The sequence below is a fragment of the Anopheles gambiae genome, chromosome 3 (genome assembly GCF_943734735.2).
Source record: "Anopheles gambiae chromosome 3, idAnoGambNW_F1_1, whole genome shotgun sequence".
NCBI lineage: Eukaryota > Metazoa > Arthropoda > Insecta > Diptera > Culicidae > Anopheles > Anopheles gambiae.
In genome coordinates, this window is record NC_064602.1 from 96,742,503 (window position 1) to 96,759,229 (window position 16,727).

Consider the following 16,727-nt stretch of genomic DNA (forward strand, 5'->3'; position numbering starts at 1 on the left):
CTGATAAATGTAAGTAATTCATGTAATTTTTTACACTGAAATGTATTTTACTTGAGGTTCATAAACAACACGACGTATCCATTGTGGATGTCTTACTTGCGAGCTCATTGATTATGATACCTGACACCGATAGGCGTCCTATCAGTAAATTGAGCATCTATCATCGTACCTTACAGAAGAATTACACACTAACAGGCACTTATCTACACGCTTATCTAATGTCTCGATGGGATACTTCCAATGGCCTTCAATCGTTCCTTCAGCTTGTCCAACAGCGCATCCATCGAGGGAAGGTTCAACTGTCCCAAGTCGCGACTCACAATCCCCATCCGGGTCGTGTATTCGCGCGCAATCTTTCTCGGCGAGAATATCCGTTTCCACCAATGCTCCAGAAACGGTGACGTTAGGCCAAAGGGAAGTAACCGAAGCTTCCGAGAACTTTTCAGCCGAAAGTCTTCCGTAAGATGGTCCAACTCGGGCAGGGAGGCACTCACAGGCGTGTCCTACCGTGGATACAAAAGAAGAAACCAAAAACAAAAAATCATAAAACGAAACGAAAGGTCACATGGGGTACGGCGAGGGACAATGGCAGGGCGCGGTTTCAGGTACAAGTTCATTACCTCCTCACGGTTGTAAGCGGTGGTCAGCGTATAGTTTACAAAACACAGCACGCTCTCCGGCTGGTCCGGTGGGCAACTGTGTTTGGCCGAAGCTGGTGGCTGGTGCGGTTGTAGCGAAAGGCCCAGCTGCTGAAACGTTTGACTTGTTCCTATTTTCATACATTTGTCGATGGTGTCCGCTAGTACCTTATAAACTGTAGCCGGGTCGTTCAGTTCCGTTGCTGTGTCTTGGTAGATGACGGAAGGATTAAATCCTATCCAACGATCCGGTGCCCGTTCGTTGACGATTATGTTCACTTTCGCGTTCGGTTGTATGCCTTCTTTGGAGGCAGTGGTTTGATTGGTTTGGGATTTTGATAATGTCTCGATGAAGAGTTCTGTCGCCAGAAGACAGTAAGGCTGCTTATTCGGTTCGATCGTATGGTTGAACGTTGGAGTAGCATTCATGCGAAATATTGGAGCAATGATGGGACTTTTCAGAGCAATCTCTAGCGGTATATTACTAAGGAGCTTGCTCAACAAATCCCACGGAAGTATATCAACTTGAGAGATAAGTTTATAGTCCTCCAAACATCTCCCCGCTATGATCAGCTCCTCGGTCGCAAATATGTACAGCGATTCATAGTTGATGCTTACTTCCACTCCAAGCGCCGTTGAAGATGCTGCAACAATGTGAAAATAATTTATCATTTTTATCTTCTGAAAGTAAAACCCTTCTTTCTTCTTACCCTTGTTGTAGATGATCCTTTGAGGTCTGGCATCGATCAACATTTTCAAATTAGGATCGACCGCGTAGAGCTGCTGTGTAGGTGGAATAAAACTTGCAGTTTGATTGGTAAACGCAATGCCCGGCTTAGAACCGTGCAGAAACGGATCGATAAACTCGTAACCGAGGTAGTGGGCACTCTCAGCAAAGAGGTACGACACCTCCAGCCACATCTTCGACGGTTCGGATGGTTCTAGCACATCATTACACCGGCTACCTTTAAGTACTAGCACCGTTTTATTCGTGTCCCGGGCAGCAAGATACCGTCCCACGCTTTCCGCCACGTGATCCCCACCCACCACAACGTAATGAAAGTGACTGTCTAGAACAATTTTGGATGCATCTGCAGAAGAGATTCTCAGTAGCACAGCTAGTATCACGAATAGACGCACTTTCCTCATCGTGGTAGATATGCGCCAGCTTGCACTGTTTGCTAGGAACTAATGGTGCCTGCGTGGTGCCTCCCGTGAATAAGGCATGGTAGCCACTCACAATGGAATAGTGTCTTCTTCAGACATAGTTTACATTTACGAATGTTTTCGGAACTGCTCGCGTAAAGTTTAAAACAACCACCGACAGTGTCTTATTGTCTCGGCACCGGTTGGCGGGGTTCGTTGCTTGCAGCTCGTTTTGTGCAACATGATCATGGACTGTCGTTGCGTTCGTTACATTGGAATGTGGCTGGGGCTAAAAATAGATCCTCACACCGTTCAATGTGGATCAATAACGCGAAACTTTCAAACAAAAATGTAACTGACTCCACCTTTATAGCGGTAATGATCTTCATTAGTTGAATATTTCCATCAGTCATCGTTTAGCTTGTCGCTTCTATCCGTCCGTTGCATCGTTCGGTCGCATGTGTGCGTGTATGGTGTGAGGTAACGGATAATTAATTTCATTCATCTCCGGCCCACCATCATCTTCACGGTGGGGAGCCCACCCCAAAAACTGAGGTCGCGCCAGATTGACGGCTCTGCTCGGCGTCTTTGGTAACCGCGTTTTAGCCTTTTTGGCTCAAGCTCTTCCAAAACATTTCAAGGCCACTAATCGTATGGAAACTTGTGTTTGGTGCAACCTATATGTAGCCGTCCTCTCACTGTGTGCTTGCTGTATCACTAATTTGCTTCTAAAATTGCTGAAACAGTTATGGAAGTTAGCACGTTTAGTGAAGTCGATGATCTTCTTTGATTAGATCAGCCGCCTTTTCCCCAATAAGAAAGCTGTGCGCACAGGTGTGACCGGTTGGGGCCTCCGGAATGATACCGACGTCGGCCACCCGCAACCCTTTGATGCCGTACACCCGCAGACGGCTATCGACGACCGCTTCGGGGTCTTGGGGAGGACCCATCTTGCAGGTGGCCACCTAGAAGTAAAATGCATACAAATCAGTGAATTCCTTAAACTCTTAACAACACATTGTCCAATCTACCTGATGCTGGAATGTCGCCGTCAGGTGGCGCACGTGACACCTCCAATAGTCGATCGTATTGAACGCCATATACTGACAACCGGGAACTTTGCGGGTGTACAGCTCGACGCCAAACCTTCGCAACGGCGCCTTGGTGCTGATGCGTATCACCTCCTTGATCGCGTACACCAGCGCATCGACATCGCGCTCATCCTCAAAGTATTGGTATCGAAACATCGGATGGTTGAATGGGTTGGACGACTTCAGCTCGACCCGTCCCACCGCCCGTGGCTTGAGCAACATTGGCAGAAACATAAAGTTTCTCGTGTTTGCCAACGGCCGGAAATACTCGTTGTACATCCGATCGGTGAGATAGTAAGCGCTACGCGATCCCGGCGAAGTGTCAAAGCTGAACGATGTGAACGCTTGCATTACCTCCACGTCCGGATAGTCTGGGTCGGGATCTTCGGCAAATGGCGACTTTACGTAGAGCAAGCTCTCCACCGAGTTTGTTGTCAGTGGTCCGGAACCATTGCGGAAGCGAAGAAACTCTCCAGCGTTAGCCAACTGTTCGAAGCTCACCAGATTGTCGGACGGCTCGCGGACGATGAAGATCGGTCCAAAGACGCCACCGTGCTCGTACACCTTGCGACCAACGGGCAAATCGCTGACGAGCTTGATGCCATGCTCTCGCAGATGCTTGGCAGGTCCTATTCCCGAAAGCATCAGAAGCTTGGGACTTTCGAATGCTCCCGCCGAGAGTATAACTTCACGTTCAGCGTCCACCTCGTGATACTGGCGGTTATGGAGTAGCCGTACTCCGGTGGCTGTCTTCGTATCTGTAAGAGAAAGCATCATCCATCCAGTGATACCGATGTCACGTCGCACATACAATCACAACAAAATCGTTTACCCGGATCGATCAGGATCTTGGTGACCCAGGCCCGTGTAACGATGTGAAGATTCGGGCGATCCACAATGTCCCGCAGGTAGCTGTTACCGCCCGTTGCTCGCCGTCCATTGCGAGTGTGCGCTTGCAGGAACGATACACCCAAGTTATCGCCCGCATTATAGTCCAGATAGCGGTAGCCTGCGGACTCGGCACTCTTCACAAACGCCCTTGCGATATCCGACCTGCACAATGGAATGGATCATCCATGAACATGGCATCATGTGTGGCCTCCTTTCCTCATGCGACAACTCACCTGAACGGACAATCTTCCACCGACAGCCGACCTCTGGTACCGTGGAATCCATTATCACCAAAGTCACGAATGTTGGCCGTCTCGATGCGCTTAAACAGTGGCAACACATCGTTCCAACTCCAACCCTCATTGCCCGCTCGAGCCCACGAATCGTAATCCCGCCGGTTACCGCGCGTATAAATCACATTGTTAATGATGGACGATCCGCCAACGCCACGACCGTGCGCCCAGCTGCAACGACCACCGCGCAGTCCGAGACATCCATAGCGTTGCTTCTCCGTTTCATACCCAAAATTGTAATCCGTCGCGGCTAGAATCGGCCCAACCAGTGGAGAGTCAGTGAATAGAGGGATCTCACCCTTGCCAATCTCAAGCAGCAATACCGAGACTGCCGGATCCTCCGTCAGTCGATTAGCCAGTACACATCCTGCCGGTCCAGCACCCACTATGATGAAGTCGTACGAGTCCAGCAGCGTGTGGTGACCGTAGTTGATCTCTTTCGCATCGTAGATAAGACTCGTAATGTTGCTAAGACTAATAAGCGCACGGGAAGGTATCACAGCACCTCCCAAGACCAGGAACAACAAACTAATCACAGCAGTTAAAGATTGAGCCATGCTTCGATCAGGCATTCACACTCTTTATCACTGACACCTTCTCACATAGCCGCACTAATAATTAAGTTAATTGATGATGCGCGCGATAGCCGTGAATTCTTCGACACCACCAGCAGCAGCAGCAATCCGATCGCGTCACACTTCTTCGCACCGCATCGTACGACGGTTCGCTGCGATCTGAGCGTCCGATATAGACAAAAATGCTTCTTTCATACGCCTGCAGCGTAATGTTAGCCGCGCGTCTGCCGCATACCGAACCGACTCGAACGCCCGAACGTCGTTTGTGGCGGGAGGCACGGCCGTTACGCACTTCTGGCGCTTACCTTGCCACTACATTTTGCATTCGTCACGAACCGCTTGTGTGGGGATGCATATGTGCATATGCATCGATGGGCAACACCGTGGTACCGAGGTGTTAGGCTTCGCGTGCTTACGTTTCTCTGGGGCTGGTGTCGGAAAAACGGGACCAACGTCGTCGTAGCCTTGCCCTGTGTTACAGTTCTTCATGTACACAACTCCTAATCAATCAATTGCTAATGGTAAACGGTGTTCCAAAACCATCGGATGTCTGAGGTGATTTGAATAAATTGAAAATCTTTTTAATTGCTGTTTTTATCGATAGGTTAGATGGTTTATTTACATGTTTTTTATTAGTGTGTCCTTACGATTAAATTCCTATACCGTTCATTGTCTGCTAACTTACTTACTAAATGCAATCCTTTTTGTGAATATGCACACGATTATTTGCCCTTGTCTAAATTGAGTATAATTAAAATTGCATGTCGTTGGTAGTCGTTGTACTTGTAAATCTTTAAATAATAACAAAGACATCATAATTGAAAACAAACTTCAAACAAAACTAAATGGCAGTAAAGAGAACTTGTAATAAAAGTAAAACGAAAATATCATTTAAATTTAAACTGAAACACTTAAAGCTAACTTGAACACAAAAACCCTGAAGCACCAATGCGAATTCCAATCGCTCTACCATCGGGGGCTCTTGGGTGGATCGCTCAAACGTGTTGTAGATTAGTCAAACCCGTGTTGACGCCTGCTGCCCGAGCTGCCCCAATAGCGTAGCAAAAACACAACTCGTACGAAGATTGTCGTCAAGTGGCCGCTGCAGGGCATCGCTTGCTGGCCGAGCATAATGCTGCCCAAAACCTATCTGCTCCCCTCCGCTTGCCGATCGCTTTAATGCTTCGGTACATTTATACGCCCTAGAGCCGCCTGCCTGCTCAGTCCACCTCACTGAGCGTGTGTGTGTGTGAGTGGTGGTGTATGTGGTGTGGATTTTTTACATTACCGCGCGAGCACATGAAGATTGTAACATAATTTTTGATCGCATTACGAAACCGCAAAACGAATGGGCACACTAGGGCTGCGGGATCGGTTCACGGCGAAACAGCAGCGGACAGAAGCGAATTGTATTTTACGCACAACAATAAAAAAGGTTTCGAAAGATTTATCGAGCTTGCGGGAACCGGCACGGGGTCAGTGTTAATCGGGCCAAAAATTTATGGGGCTGCCACTTTCTCGACGACCTTTCGCCGGCGGATGGCTTTATTTATCGTGGATTCGGGATGAATGACGCTTCCTAAAGTGGTGAAAAGGGCTCCGGGCAAAAGGTCACCAGCGTCCTTCTTTGTTTGTTTATTTGAATGGCCATTCAAACGGAGACCAGCGCGCCGACTGCACCGGCAAGGATGAGTGCTTTTCGCGGACTCTGTAGTCCTGCTTGCGGGCCGCATCCCGCACCAGATCGGCTGCCTTCTCGCCGATCACGAACGCGACGGCCGCCGTGTGTGCGGTCGGTGGGAAGGGAACCACGCCGATATCGACGACCCGCAGCCTCCGCATACCGTACACCCGCAGCTCGTGATCGACCACCGCTTCCGGATCGCTCGGTGGACCCATCTTGCAGGTCGCGACCTGATGGTGGAACGTCGCCGTCAGCGTCATGACGTGGCAGCGCCAGTACTGGTGCGTGCCGAACGGGTGCTGCTCACATCCCGGCACCTGCTTGCGGTACAGCTCCACGCCCAACCGACGGAACGGTTCCTGCGAGGTGACCCGAATCGCCTCCTGCATGCCGTACACCAGCGCCTCAATGTCGCGATCATCCTCGAAGTAGCGATACTGGAACAGCGGATGGTTGAACGGATTGGTGGACCGTAGCCGCAGCTTGCCCTTCGTGTACGGCTTCATCAGCATCGGCAGATACTGGAAGGAGCGCAGGTTCATGATCGGTCGGAAGTATCCGTCGTAGGTCGCATTGGTGAGCCGGAATGCACGTGGCGTACCCGTACCCGTGTCGAAGTCGATCGACGAGAACGCTTGCATGATTTCCACGTCCGGCAGCCCCGGATCGGGACTTTCCGCGACCGGCGACTTTACGTACATCAAGCTCTCCACCGAGTTGGTCGTAAACACGCCGCGTCCCTTCAGATACTGCACGATGTTGCTAAAGTTGATGCTCTCATCCAAGCTGACGTAGTTATCGATCGGCTGGCGCACGATAAACACAGGCCCAAACACGCCCGGATGCTCGTACAGCAGCTCGCCGACCGGCAGATTCTGCACCACCGGAATGCGGAACGATGCCAGATGGTCCGCCGGACCTACGCCCGACAGCATCAGCAGCTTGGCGCTCTCGAAAGCGCCCGCCGACAGGATGACCTCCTTGCGCGCGGTGACCGATTGCGTTTTGCCGTCGCGCACAAACACCACGCCGGTAGCTTCTTTGGTCGCTGCGGGCACAATGGGTAAAGTAATCGATGCAATGAATTACCATCGCGGATCCAGTTCAAGGTGAAGCTTACCTTTATTGATGAGCACCCTGGTTACCCAAGCGCTGGTCAGGATGTGTAGATTGGGACGCTTCCGGGCTGGGTAAAGGTACGCGTTGCCGCTGGTGACGCGCCGGCCCTGCAGCGTGTTTGCCTGCAGGAAGGACACACCGAGCTGGTCGCCGGCATTATAGTCTAGGTAAGGGTAGCCCGCCCGCTGTGCACTCTCCACGAAGGTGGTGGCTATTTTTGACCTGAGGAAGGCATGGCGGGAGGAAAGTTTTGCGTGTCAAAAGAAATCGTTAAAACCTGAGACGAAGCTGTTTAATTCAATACAGCGCATTGCATATCTCGCAGGCGCAAAGTGCTGGAACGCTAAGCAGGCAAGCAGACGTTGTCTTCTCTTTGCTCCTTTTCTGTTCCAGACACTTTAATTATGTCGTTATTTAACGTGTTTTACCGCTTCATTATCTGTCGCCAGGTATTCACAATCCACATGACTTTTACTTCATAATTACATAGTTTGTTTGTGGTACTATCTCTTCGCGATTATGACCAGGAGTGCCTGAAATGACTCTTTTATCGCCTTGTTAACATGAAGCTGCTTATTCATCATGATAAACCGAATGTATGCACTTGATTTCAAGCACCAAAACTACAATTTATATATGGACCAAACAGCCTATCCCGTATAATTCAAGTTATCACGAGGTTGAAATGAAGCAAACGTGTTTAAAGATACTTGGTTTCCTGGCACCAGAGAAACCCTGCACCGTATGCCACACACCCGAAATAGATCATAAAAGCATCCCCGAAAAGTCCGATCAACGATTACAAAACATGATTTTGATAATGAAATGTGTACTCTCTTCGCTACATTTGGGTGTGCTTGAGTGATTGTCGTCACTGAAGGTCAACCGTACCGGTTGGGGTGGGGCGTACAACTTTTGGCGGGAAATGGAGCAGATTGACTGAAAATGGGCGAAGAAGAACATTACTGTAAGCACCTGATTTTGGAACCTGGAAGACACGCAACGTACTGTTTAAGGTAAATGGAAAGTGAAAGGACGCCAGTAAAGAGAGTTGCGTATTTTAAGAAAAGCAAAAGAAAATAAAAAAAAACAGTGCAAACAGTTGACGCAAACCGGTACAATGGTGAAAAGTATGTCAGTGGAAGGTAATAAAAAGCACACAAAACCAAACAGGTTATGAAACAGATGATTGAAATCGTATTCTTAAATCGATTTTATGTTAAAAAAAAGCTGATTCAGTTTTTAGATTAGTATGGTAAAATAACGTTTCAGCACATGTGAGAAAGTTTCGGTCAGTTTTCCTAACCGCACACGCTGTACGTAATTGCCGCAAAATGCAAATCTAACGCATGCGACCGGTTTCGATTGCACCATGCTGCACTGCACTTGACTGGTGACGGTCAATCAAACATCCAAACACCTCCACAAATTGTGTCTGTGAAAGCACTGGCGGTGGTTTACCGGTCTGCAAACCAGCTCATAAAGAAGCATGCGTTTGCACCTGTGTGCACCTTTTTAATGAGCATCGTAAACATACGCACCCGCAGCGCCGTCAAAGCGACGTCAATGTAGCGCAGAAAGTGCAATCGCGCTCGCAGACACATGCACATTCCGATCAGACTTGGGGTCACGGCACTGCACTGCAATTACCCACCTAAACGGACAGTCCTCAACCGACAGCGGTCCGCTGCGACCGTGGAATCCGTTCCGATCAAAGTCTCGAACGTTCGCGCGTTCCGAGCGGATGTGGTACGGCAGCATCTCGTCCCAGCTCCAGCCCGGGTTTCCGGCCGCAGCCCACGCATCGTAGTCACGCCGATTGCCGCGCGTGTAGATCATGTAGTTGATGATGGACGAACCGCCGATACCGCGCCCGTGCGGCCAGCTGCACTTGCGATCCCACAGCCCCAAGCAGCCACGTGTCTGCGGTTCCGATTCGTACGCAAAGTTGTAGTCCGTCGACTGCAGGTTCGGAGCTGCCAGCGGTACGTCGGACACTAGCGGGATCTCGGCCCGGCCAGCCTCTAGCAGCAGCACCGATACGGCCGGATCTTCGGTCAGTCGAGCGGCCAGAACACTGCCCGCCGGTCCGGCTCCGACTATCACGTAGTCGTAGCGTCGGCGAAGCGTCGGCCGACCGTAATCGATGCCCAACAGTTGGGTGAAATCGATAAAGTTGCCAATGGTTAGGTTGCTGTTATCCGTTGGAGAGTTTTTATGGAAGATGGCCTGAACAGTGGAGGCGACCAGCAAGGGGAAAAGGACACTAAAGACACTCATTGTGGAGTATCGGGACATTCTGCACTTTCAAAATTATGATCATACAACAAATGAACACCAGAAGAGCTGAAGAGGAAGAAACTGTGTGAAAAAAAAATGCGAAAAATAATGTAACTATCACTGTCACGGAGGTATCTTAATTTAAAATCAATTAAACCACATTATGTAACGTTTTCGAGACAATATTTCACCACTTTCCAACGTTCCACTGTAAAAAGTCGTTCCACTTCACTGATCCTGAGCGCACTTAACAGAAAATAGAACGTCCTTACCCTATTTATTTTTGCTAGCACGTGGGCATTATTGAACCTGTTAAAGGACAATTTTACTATTAAAGACGACCTTTCCCTTTCATTTTTTGAAAGCACATCAAGACGATGACGACCCTGTTAATCTCGCACCACGTAAATATCGATCGATTTCAAAAATTGTAGTTATAAAATCACTCTGGCAAACGTGTGCGCACACAAACGCTGCCGCCAAATTACGTAAGGAAAGCTATCCCGCACCACGAGTTGGACGACTTTTCGCAATGTGTGTGTGTGTACGTTCTGGTCTGTCCACGCGGGCTAAACATCAATTTCACCGTACCACAAACTCCTAAACGAAACGCCCGCAGGTTCGATCGATGTTTTCGCCGTCCGTACGAACGCACCGCGACCACCGCCCTACACTTTCGGAGAGTAATCTGCAACTGTGCGGCTGCACTTTTGCTGCAGCCCAAATTGCATCGTTTGCTGGTGCAACGGCGCTTGGACGTTGTCGATCTGGTTTCGCATTCGCCACAGACACACACACGCAGTGGGGATGATGGGAAGCCGGGCCTAGGGTGCATAGAATCTCGTGCGATCACCCAGCTGTGTTGCATACAAGTGAGCAGCTGCACTGCAACGATGCATTTGTGCAACAAGTGAGTGAGGGTATTTGTTTTTTCTTTCGAACGGACACTTTATTTCGTACAATGTTTCATGCTACGATGCACGCTGCTGCGCTGGGCGTTCGGGTTGTGGTTTATGTTTTATTCATGTCATAGTAACGGGCAAAACAAATGCAGCTATTATTGATTTGGGACGCCCGATTGGGTGATTGTATGCACATTTGTTTTTCGCTATTTGCTTGGGAAAATTGTTACTTTTCTCTGGTTAAACTGAGTGGTGAGAAAATCAAAAATGCATTGCAAGCAAACGTGTGAAACTCATGATTTTATGCGCAAGTGTCATTTAATTTTCGGATGGTTTTAAACGCACACATTCCAGGGGTCAAAACAACACCAGCTGAACCATGGGTCCTATATAACGAGTCTCATAAATATTGTTTTATTTAATTATCAGTCTATTTAACTTAATATTGCATTTATGTTGGATGGATTCGCTGCATCGTTTTGGCCACACTTGCTTCCCGAATTTCCAATTGGAATCGCTCAATACGTGCCAGCCAGCTAATGTGTGTTGGAGTTTCGTTCTGGGCCCTTCTACTGTCTACACAACCGCACGCAGGTCACGAACAAACAAAAGTAAACAATATTGGTCATGATTCGGATGTGTGCCCTTCCAGGTGTGTGCTTGTGTGTTGTGTCTTGTCTCTTTGGTGATGAAGATGCGTTTTAAACCTTCATTTTGCGTCGACGTTTGCTATTGGCTTTGCTATTGTTTACAACTTCACGAGTAGATGGTCATTAGAATCATCTGTAGGAGAAAGAGGCGAAACGATAAAAATAAAACTCTTTCGACGACTTTCAAGAAGACAAGAATTTACCTCCTCCAACGATAGGGGACTCGCCTTTGCTTTTGCATCCAAACTGTGATATCGTTCTGTAACAGAAAAGGTGTGATTAGTACCACTTGAAAGCGTCCTCCATCTCCACCCCCAAACCCACTCACCATGAGCCAAATGCAACCGTGCCATCGATAACAGGTATCCCTCGAGCGTGATCTGTCGGTTGCGCGTAAATCGGCTCACGAGCGCTTCCAGCACTTTGTTGCTCGCCGTTGCTCCACCGGCCCACAGCAACCCGCGCAAACAGTACGAAGACACCTTCGACGCCCAGATGCCCCGGCTCAGTGTTGCCGTACCGGAGGAGGAAGGTCCGCAGCGCCGGAAAGCCGCCTTCCAGAAGCGCATCAGCCCAATCAACGCCGGCACGTGCTCGATCGAAAGCCGTCCACCCAGTGCCGGGTCTCGCAAGGCCAACATTCCGCGGCAAAGCTCCAGCGAGGGACCACAGTTGATGCCGCCCAGCCCCCGGAACCCTCGGTTGTTGCCTCCGTGCGCTTTCAGGATGGCTTGCAGCTGGGTGGCATCGATTTCGTGCGGATAGCGCGCACGCAGTTTGTACAGAATGCGCTGAAAACGAGAAAAATGCACGTTTTGTTTTACACATTGCATACCTCTAGCGCTTCTCTAACTTACCGCATCGATCGTGCGCTCGTCACAAAACTCCGCCGCAATGTTGTGTATCACCAGATTCTCCTCGTTCACCTCCCACACGTCCGTGTGCTGGTCGGCAAAGATGCGCAGCAGGAACCGACCCTCGCGGTGCTGCGCCGCGTGCGGCATCACCACAAAATCGCCCGCCGGCAGCGCGAAAAACGTCGCGATCTCGCGCAAATTCGACAGCGGCGCAAAGTCGAGCGGCATCTGTTCGCTCACGTACTGCGGGGTGACGCGCTGCATCCCGGGCGGCACCTCGTAGATGGTGAAGCCAATCTCCTCGTCCTCGTAGTTGCGGCTGCGGTAGCATTCGTACTTTTGCGCCACCGCCACCACCACGTGCGCCTTGGACGGATGGCCCGGCGGGACGCGGATGCGGAACTGCGGATTGGTGGCGGTCGTATCGATGAACTTGTGCGGCCCGCCGGCATTAAAGCCCCCGCGCCACTGCCGCACGGCCAGTGCGGCCCGCCAGGGGGCGCGTGTGTGCAGCCCTGGCTCGAGCGCCCAATCGTCCGGCCCGATGTGCGCGAGCCAGATGACGACGAACCGGGTTAGAAACTCGTTCACGGACATCCAGAACTCACAGTCGTTGGAGGAGCGCGAGGAGAGCAGCTCGCGGTCCCGTTCGTTCAGTGCGTTCCACTCCCAGCTCCGTTCGGACCAGGCACCGCACCAAACACCGCCCCACTCGCCACCGATCCATGGGCTGCGCAGGCGGATCAGGCTCGTGTCGCCGCCGGAGGAACCGCTGCCGTGGGTGGCGGAGTCGTTCGAGTTGGCACGCACCCGGGCAAGACCTGTTACGCAGTACGGGTGTTCCGTGAGCAGACCAGAGCGGCGCCGTTTAGTCTCTTTTTCCTGGGAAAAGTGTTGGAGATGGAAAACCGATTAATGCGTGATGTCTTCATTGGGTAAGGGTGATGAGGACTTACCAATCCACTGATGGCGATCAAAAGTGTAGATCTTGGTACAGCTCCTCCAAGAAGCGGTCCACTGGGAGGCACACTCTGGACCACCGCTCCCGTTAGATCCTGTAAGGCACGGCCTACTGTTCCATACTTCAAGAAGGTATATCCTCCGTACAATCTAAACAAGAAGAAATGAGCTCAATCAACACGATTCGTCTCTGAGATCCTATTAAGCAACCCAGAGATCTCCCAAACTTACTTGGCGTATGCTTTCTCCAGCAGTGCCGCCCAGAAGATGTCTGGCTGGGCGCAATGCATGTGGGCTGGACGATCGCCCCGTGTCGGCAGCCGATCGTCAACACGAACCTCGATCCATTTGCCCCACTGCCAGAAGCGAAATCTGCAGAAAGAAAAGAACATCATAGAAAATGTCAACAAACAAACGCAGACCAACTTGTGGATCAACCCAAACGTAAATATCACACCAACATTGCGGTGTGTAAATATTGGCTCATAACAGCAATGCCAATAAAGCATCGTGCTGCGTGAATCTTTTCCACCAAAAGGCATTTAAATACGGTACGATCGATCAGCTAACGGCTGTCACGGCTTCCTTCGTTTAATTATGCTACAAGTACTTTGCTTTCTTCTTCCAACGTCAGGCACTTCACGTGAAGCCAGCTCTGACTGCTGTGCTTGCCTTACCTCAACATAACCAATTGTCGGAGGTGACAAATTGCAAGCGAAGTAAACAGCATTGGCACCCAACAACAACCAATGCCGAGGCTCGGCGTGTGTGTGTGTTAACCTCCCCTCTGCTACCGATTACTTAATCGTGAATCGATGGTGGGATATATCTGTGTTTGGACATACGCCGTTTGTTTGTGCGCAAACATAAACCCATCGACTCTAATTTGCGCTGACATTGACGCATCGTGTCCCAGTACATCGCGCTATGCTGTGCACCGAAAATGCCGAACCGGCGGACAGGTTTGTTGGCCTAATGACCTGATGTGGGGCCATAAAAATGAAGCCACTGATGCGATCGAATCCTGCCCGACCAGCGGGCTTCGCTTGAACTCATCTTGAAGACAATTAAACTTCTATCAAACGCGGATCTAACGGCGAGCGCACGCAAGCTTGCGATGAGGTTTGTAAAATATTCCAAGGCTAACCGGTATTTCCATAGTACGATCCTCCGACGTCCGGAACTCCTCGGCTCGGGCGTTCTGTGACATCTTCTAATAGGGAGAAAACCCACTGTATGTCTGTGTGGTGCTGTGTCGTGTGAAGCCTCATCTATCTCCCAAGTCTCCTCCTACCCGGCTCCAAGAACATAGTATCGTTCCACCACTTTACGACTCACTCTGATGGGGCGCGTTAGCCACTTCGCGGGACTACCGGCTGCCTCCCTACGGTTGACTTGTGTGACCTCTTCACTTTCGCTGCCGCCAGGCCGCGCTTGGCGCTTGTTTGGTGTGAGCCGTTCGTGACTTGTCGCGGGATGAGCCACGGAGGATATCGTCAGCTTATATCATTCGCGTACGGTGCCGTGTGTCGTGCAGTTCATCTCGCCGAGCGCTCGACGGTGCGGGAATTAATTAATCAAATACGGCATCGAATCGAACGTTTGTTGTGGTTTGGTGTGTCGGTCAAGGAGTCAATTGGCATTAAACAAAAAGGGGGCGAGATAGAGCTTTGTTCGCCTTCTTTGTGCGGTAAATGATAGTGCAGGATGGTTCGATTCGTTTGTGTGATGAACCAGTGACAAGAGTGTTTTTGAAGTGTTAATTAAAAATATAATTAATACTCCTCTTAATTTAATCGTTTAAGGATTTATAGGACAATCTTTTAAAATGATTAAACTGATGCTCAAAAGTAAGTGGCGTGTAATGATACCTAAATAGTTCAAATGTTAAATGGCTATGAACTAATTGCAGGACCTTCTGCGATCAGTCCCCGCTATGGCAATTTTCTGTTCGGACTCTTATGCGGATGGATTCTCTCAAGAGCGATCCATGTTTGGACAACTTCTGGATGGATTACCGCCCCCAATGCACAAAACAATTCCCCTGCCTTCAACATAAGCGAAAGTGTTCGTGTGCTCTGCTGGGTAATGACCACGCCGGATAACCACCAGGAAAAGGTGATCCACATTCAAGCTACCTGGGGAGCTCGGTGCAACAAACTGCTGATCATGAGCTCCGTCGCTGATCCGTCGATCGGAAGCATCGCTCTACCGGTCGAGGAAGGCCGCAAGAGTCTGTGGAATAAGACGCGAGAAGCATTTCGGTACATCTACGAACATCATCTCGAGGAGTACGATTGGTTCTTCAAGGCGGACGACGACACATACGTCGTGGTGGAGAATCTGCGCTACTTTCTGTATCCGTATTCACCGCAGTTGCCGATCTATTTCGGGAGTAAGTTCCGCTATCCGGAGTATGTGAAGCAAGGATACTTTTCTGGTGGTGCTGGCTATGTGCTGAGCCGGGAGGCAGTGAGACGTTTCAACGAACAAGCACTCGGGGATGTGCAGCACTGTTCGGCGGCCTACGACACGGAGGATCTTGAAATGGGTAAAACAAGTCATTGAAGGATGATAGCAAAAGTATTCATTGCACTAATTTCTTGCATCCTCAGGAAAATGCATGGAAAGTGTGAATGTAACAGCCGGTGATTCCAGGGACAGCTTAGGCCGAAAGCGATTTCTTCCGATGGAACCTGTGTTTCATCTCACCAGCTCGGTGACAGAGGATCCTGACTTTTGGTACAACCAATACTCGTACTATGAGCCCTTTTACGGCAAGAACTGTTGCTCGGATCTGGCTATCAGCTTCCATTACGTTCCCGGGAAGCATATGCACATGATGGACTATCTGATTTACGATCTACACGCGTGGGGCAGGAGATACCAAAACGCACCACTTGCCAAAGCAAAAACACTCCAAGAAGCGATGGCCGTTGCTGGACCATATCCGATCAGTACTTTACGGCCAAAAACTGAGATGAGTGTAGTATCCACCGTAGGTATAGAGGAAGTCTCTTCTACGATAAAACCTTAGTGGAATAGTGAAGCTGAATTGTTCAACTAGTCACCTGTACATGATTGTAGAATTAATGTTGTTTTTCTTGAATAAATTTGATGAATTCAAAAGTAACTTCTTTTAAATTGTTTTTTTTTTTTCTTTTTTGAAGCAGAATTGCACATCTCCAGCATGGTATGACAGTTGTATGACAGTAGAACAAGAAACGCTTCACGAAAACAACCCATTGCATACCTTCAGGCGCATTTCAACCTGGTGAAGCGTTTCGTTTGAAATCAAATTCTCTTTCAGGCTAAATTTAGTCTCAATGGTTCGCTTTAAAGCTGTTGATGACAACTGGTCGTATACATTTTACACCTACTTGAACATGCCGCAGTACCCGTTGGCCGTGTCGAATGTCTGCTCCGGCGGGACGACACGCTCCAGAAGTCTCGGCAGCTGTGATAAGCATCCAAGCGCCGCCAGCAAGCTGGGGTCACCGGGTCCCACCGGTTCTGGCAGCTCCCTGGCGGTGAGGGGCGTCCCTGGTGGGGCAATACGAAACTGTGGCCTTGCACACATATCCTGGGGGATGCAGTAAAGGGATGCATACACAAAGCGTTTCAGTGTTAAGGGAATTCCA

General features: G+C 49.8%; 4 protein-coding genes across 9 annotated transcripts in view; 1 reads left to right on the plus strand and 3 right to left on the minus strand.

Moving 5' to 3' along the window:
- Positions 1-23: 23 nt before the first annotated feature.
- On the minus strand, positions 24-1,822 carry LOC5667855 (uncharacterized). Its single transcript, XM_001689192.2, has 3 exons — positions 1,349-1,822; positions 621-1,282; positions 24-503 (listed from the first exon to the last, which is right to left on the minus strand). The coding sequence occupies exons 1-3, from the start codon at positions 1,785-1,787 to the stop codon at positions 216-218; spliced, it is 1,389 nt and encodes a 462-aa protein (XP_001689244.2). The 5' UTR covers positions 1,788-1,822; the 3' UTR covers positions 24-215.
- A 725-nt stretch (positions 1,823-2,547) lies between these two features.
- LOC3291540 (uncharacterized) lies at positions 2,548-10,423 on the minus strand. Its single transcript, XM_061656665.1, has 8 exons — positions 10,309-10,423; positions 9,092-9,798; positions 7,439-7,659; positions 6,273-7,366; positions 4,000-4,628; positions 3,708-3,928; positions 2,816-3,633; positions 2,548-2,749 (listed from the first exon to the last, which is right to left on the minus strand). Exons 2-8 carry the CDS (start codon positions 9,733-9,735, stop codon positions 2,549-2,551), a joined length of 3,828 nt encoding a protein of 1,275 aa, XP_061512649.1. The 5' UTR covers positions 9,736-9,798; positions 10,309-10,423; the 3' UTR covers position 2,548.
- A 587-nt stretch (positions 10,424-11,010) lies between these two features.
- Positions 11,011-16,727, minus strand: part of LOC1280423 (calpain-11) — a 35,802-nt gene continuing 30,085 nt past the window's right edge. For all 5 annotated transcript variants that reach the window (XM_061659913.1, XM_061659916.1, XM_061659912.1 and 2 more), the window contains 7 exons: positions 16,467-16,669; positions 13,318-13,458; positions 13,083-13,236; positions 12,127-13,008; positions 11,598-12,060; positions 11,473-11,528; positions 11,011-11,402 (listed from right to left, as the gene is read on the minus strand). In XM_061659913.1, coding sequence (XP_061515897.1) covers positions 11,376-11,402; positions 11,473-11,528; positions 11,598-12,060; positions 12,127-13,008; positions 13,083-13,236; positions 13,318-13,458; positions 16,467-16,669 — 1,926 coding nt within the window. In that variant the 3' untranslated portion in view covers positions 11,011-11,375. The remainder of the gene's footprint in view (positions 11,403-11,472; positions 11,529-11,597; positions 12,061-12,126; positions 13,009-13,082; positions 13,237-13,317; positions 13,459-16,466; positions 16,670-16,727) is intronic.
- Positions 13,827-16,442, plus strand: LOC1280422 (glycoprotein-N-acetylgalactosamine 3-beta-galactosyltransferase 1). Of its 2 annotated transcripts, XM_061659920.1 has the most exons (3): positions 13,827-14,936; positions 14,999-15,637; positions 15,702-16,441. In XM_061659920.1, the coding sequence occupies exons 1-3, from the start codon at positions 14,915-14,917 to the stop codon at positions 16,121-16,123; spliced, it is 1,083 nt and encodes a 360-aa protein (XP_061515904.1). In that variant the 5' UTR covers positions 13,827-14,914; the 3' UTR covers positions 16,124-16,441. The 2 variants fall into 2 exon arrangements, with proteins under 2 accessions (XP_061515904.1, XP_320275.5); XM_320275.5 differs by having other exon boundaries at positions 14,689-15,637; positions 15,702-16,442.

Bases quoted from the DNA above. Each gene is read 5' to 3' on its own strand.
- LOC5667855 (XM_001689192.2), bottom strand. From the start codon at position 1,787: ATGAGGAAAGTGCGTCTATTCGTGATACTAGCTGTGCTACTGAGAATC. The intron at 1,283-1,348 runs GTAAGAAGAAAG...ACATTGTTGCAG, and splicing joins AAGGATCATCTACAACAAGG to CATCTTCAACGGCGCTTGGA. The intron at 504-620 runs GTAATGAACTTG...TATCCACGGTAG, and splicing joins CCGCTTACAACCGTGAGGAG to GACACGCCTGTGAGTGCCTC.
- LOC3291540 (XM_061656665.1), bottom strand. From the start codon at position 9,735: ATGTCCCGATACTCCACAATGAGTGTCTTTAGTGTCCTTTTCCCCTTG. The intron at 7,660-9,091 runs GTGGGTAATTGC...TGCCTTCCTCAG, and splicing joins GTTGAGGACTGTCCGTTTAG to GTCAAAAATAGCCACCACCT. The intron at 2,750-2,815 runs GTAGATTGGACA...TTTTACTTCTAG, and splicing joins CGGCGACATTCCAGCATCAG to GTGGCCACCTGCAAGATGGG.
- LOC1280422 (XM_320275.5), top strand. From the start codon at position 14,971: ATGTTAAATGGCTATGAACTAATTGCAGGACCTTCTGCGATCAGTCCC. The intron at 15,638-15,701 runs GTAAAACAAGTC...TTGCATCCTCAG, and splicing joins CACGGAGGATCTTGAAATGG to GAAAATGCATGGAAAGTGTG.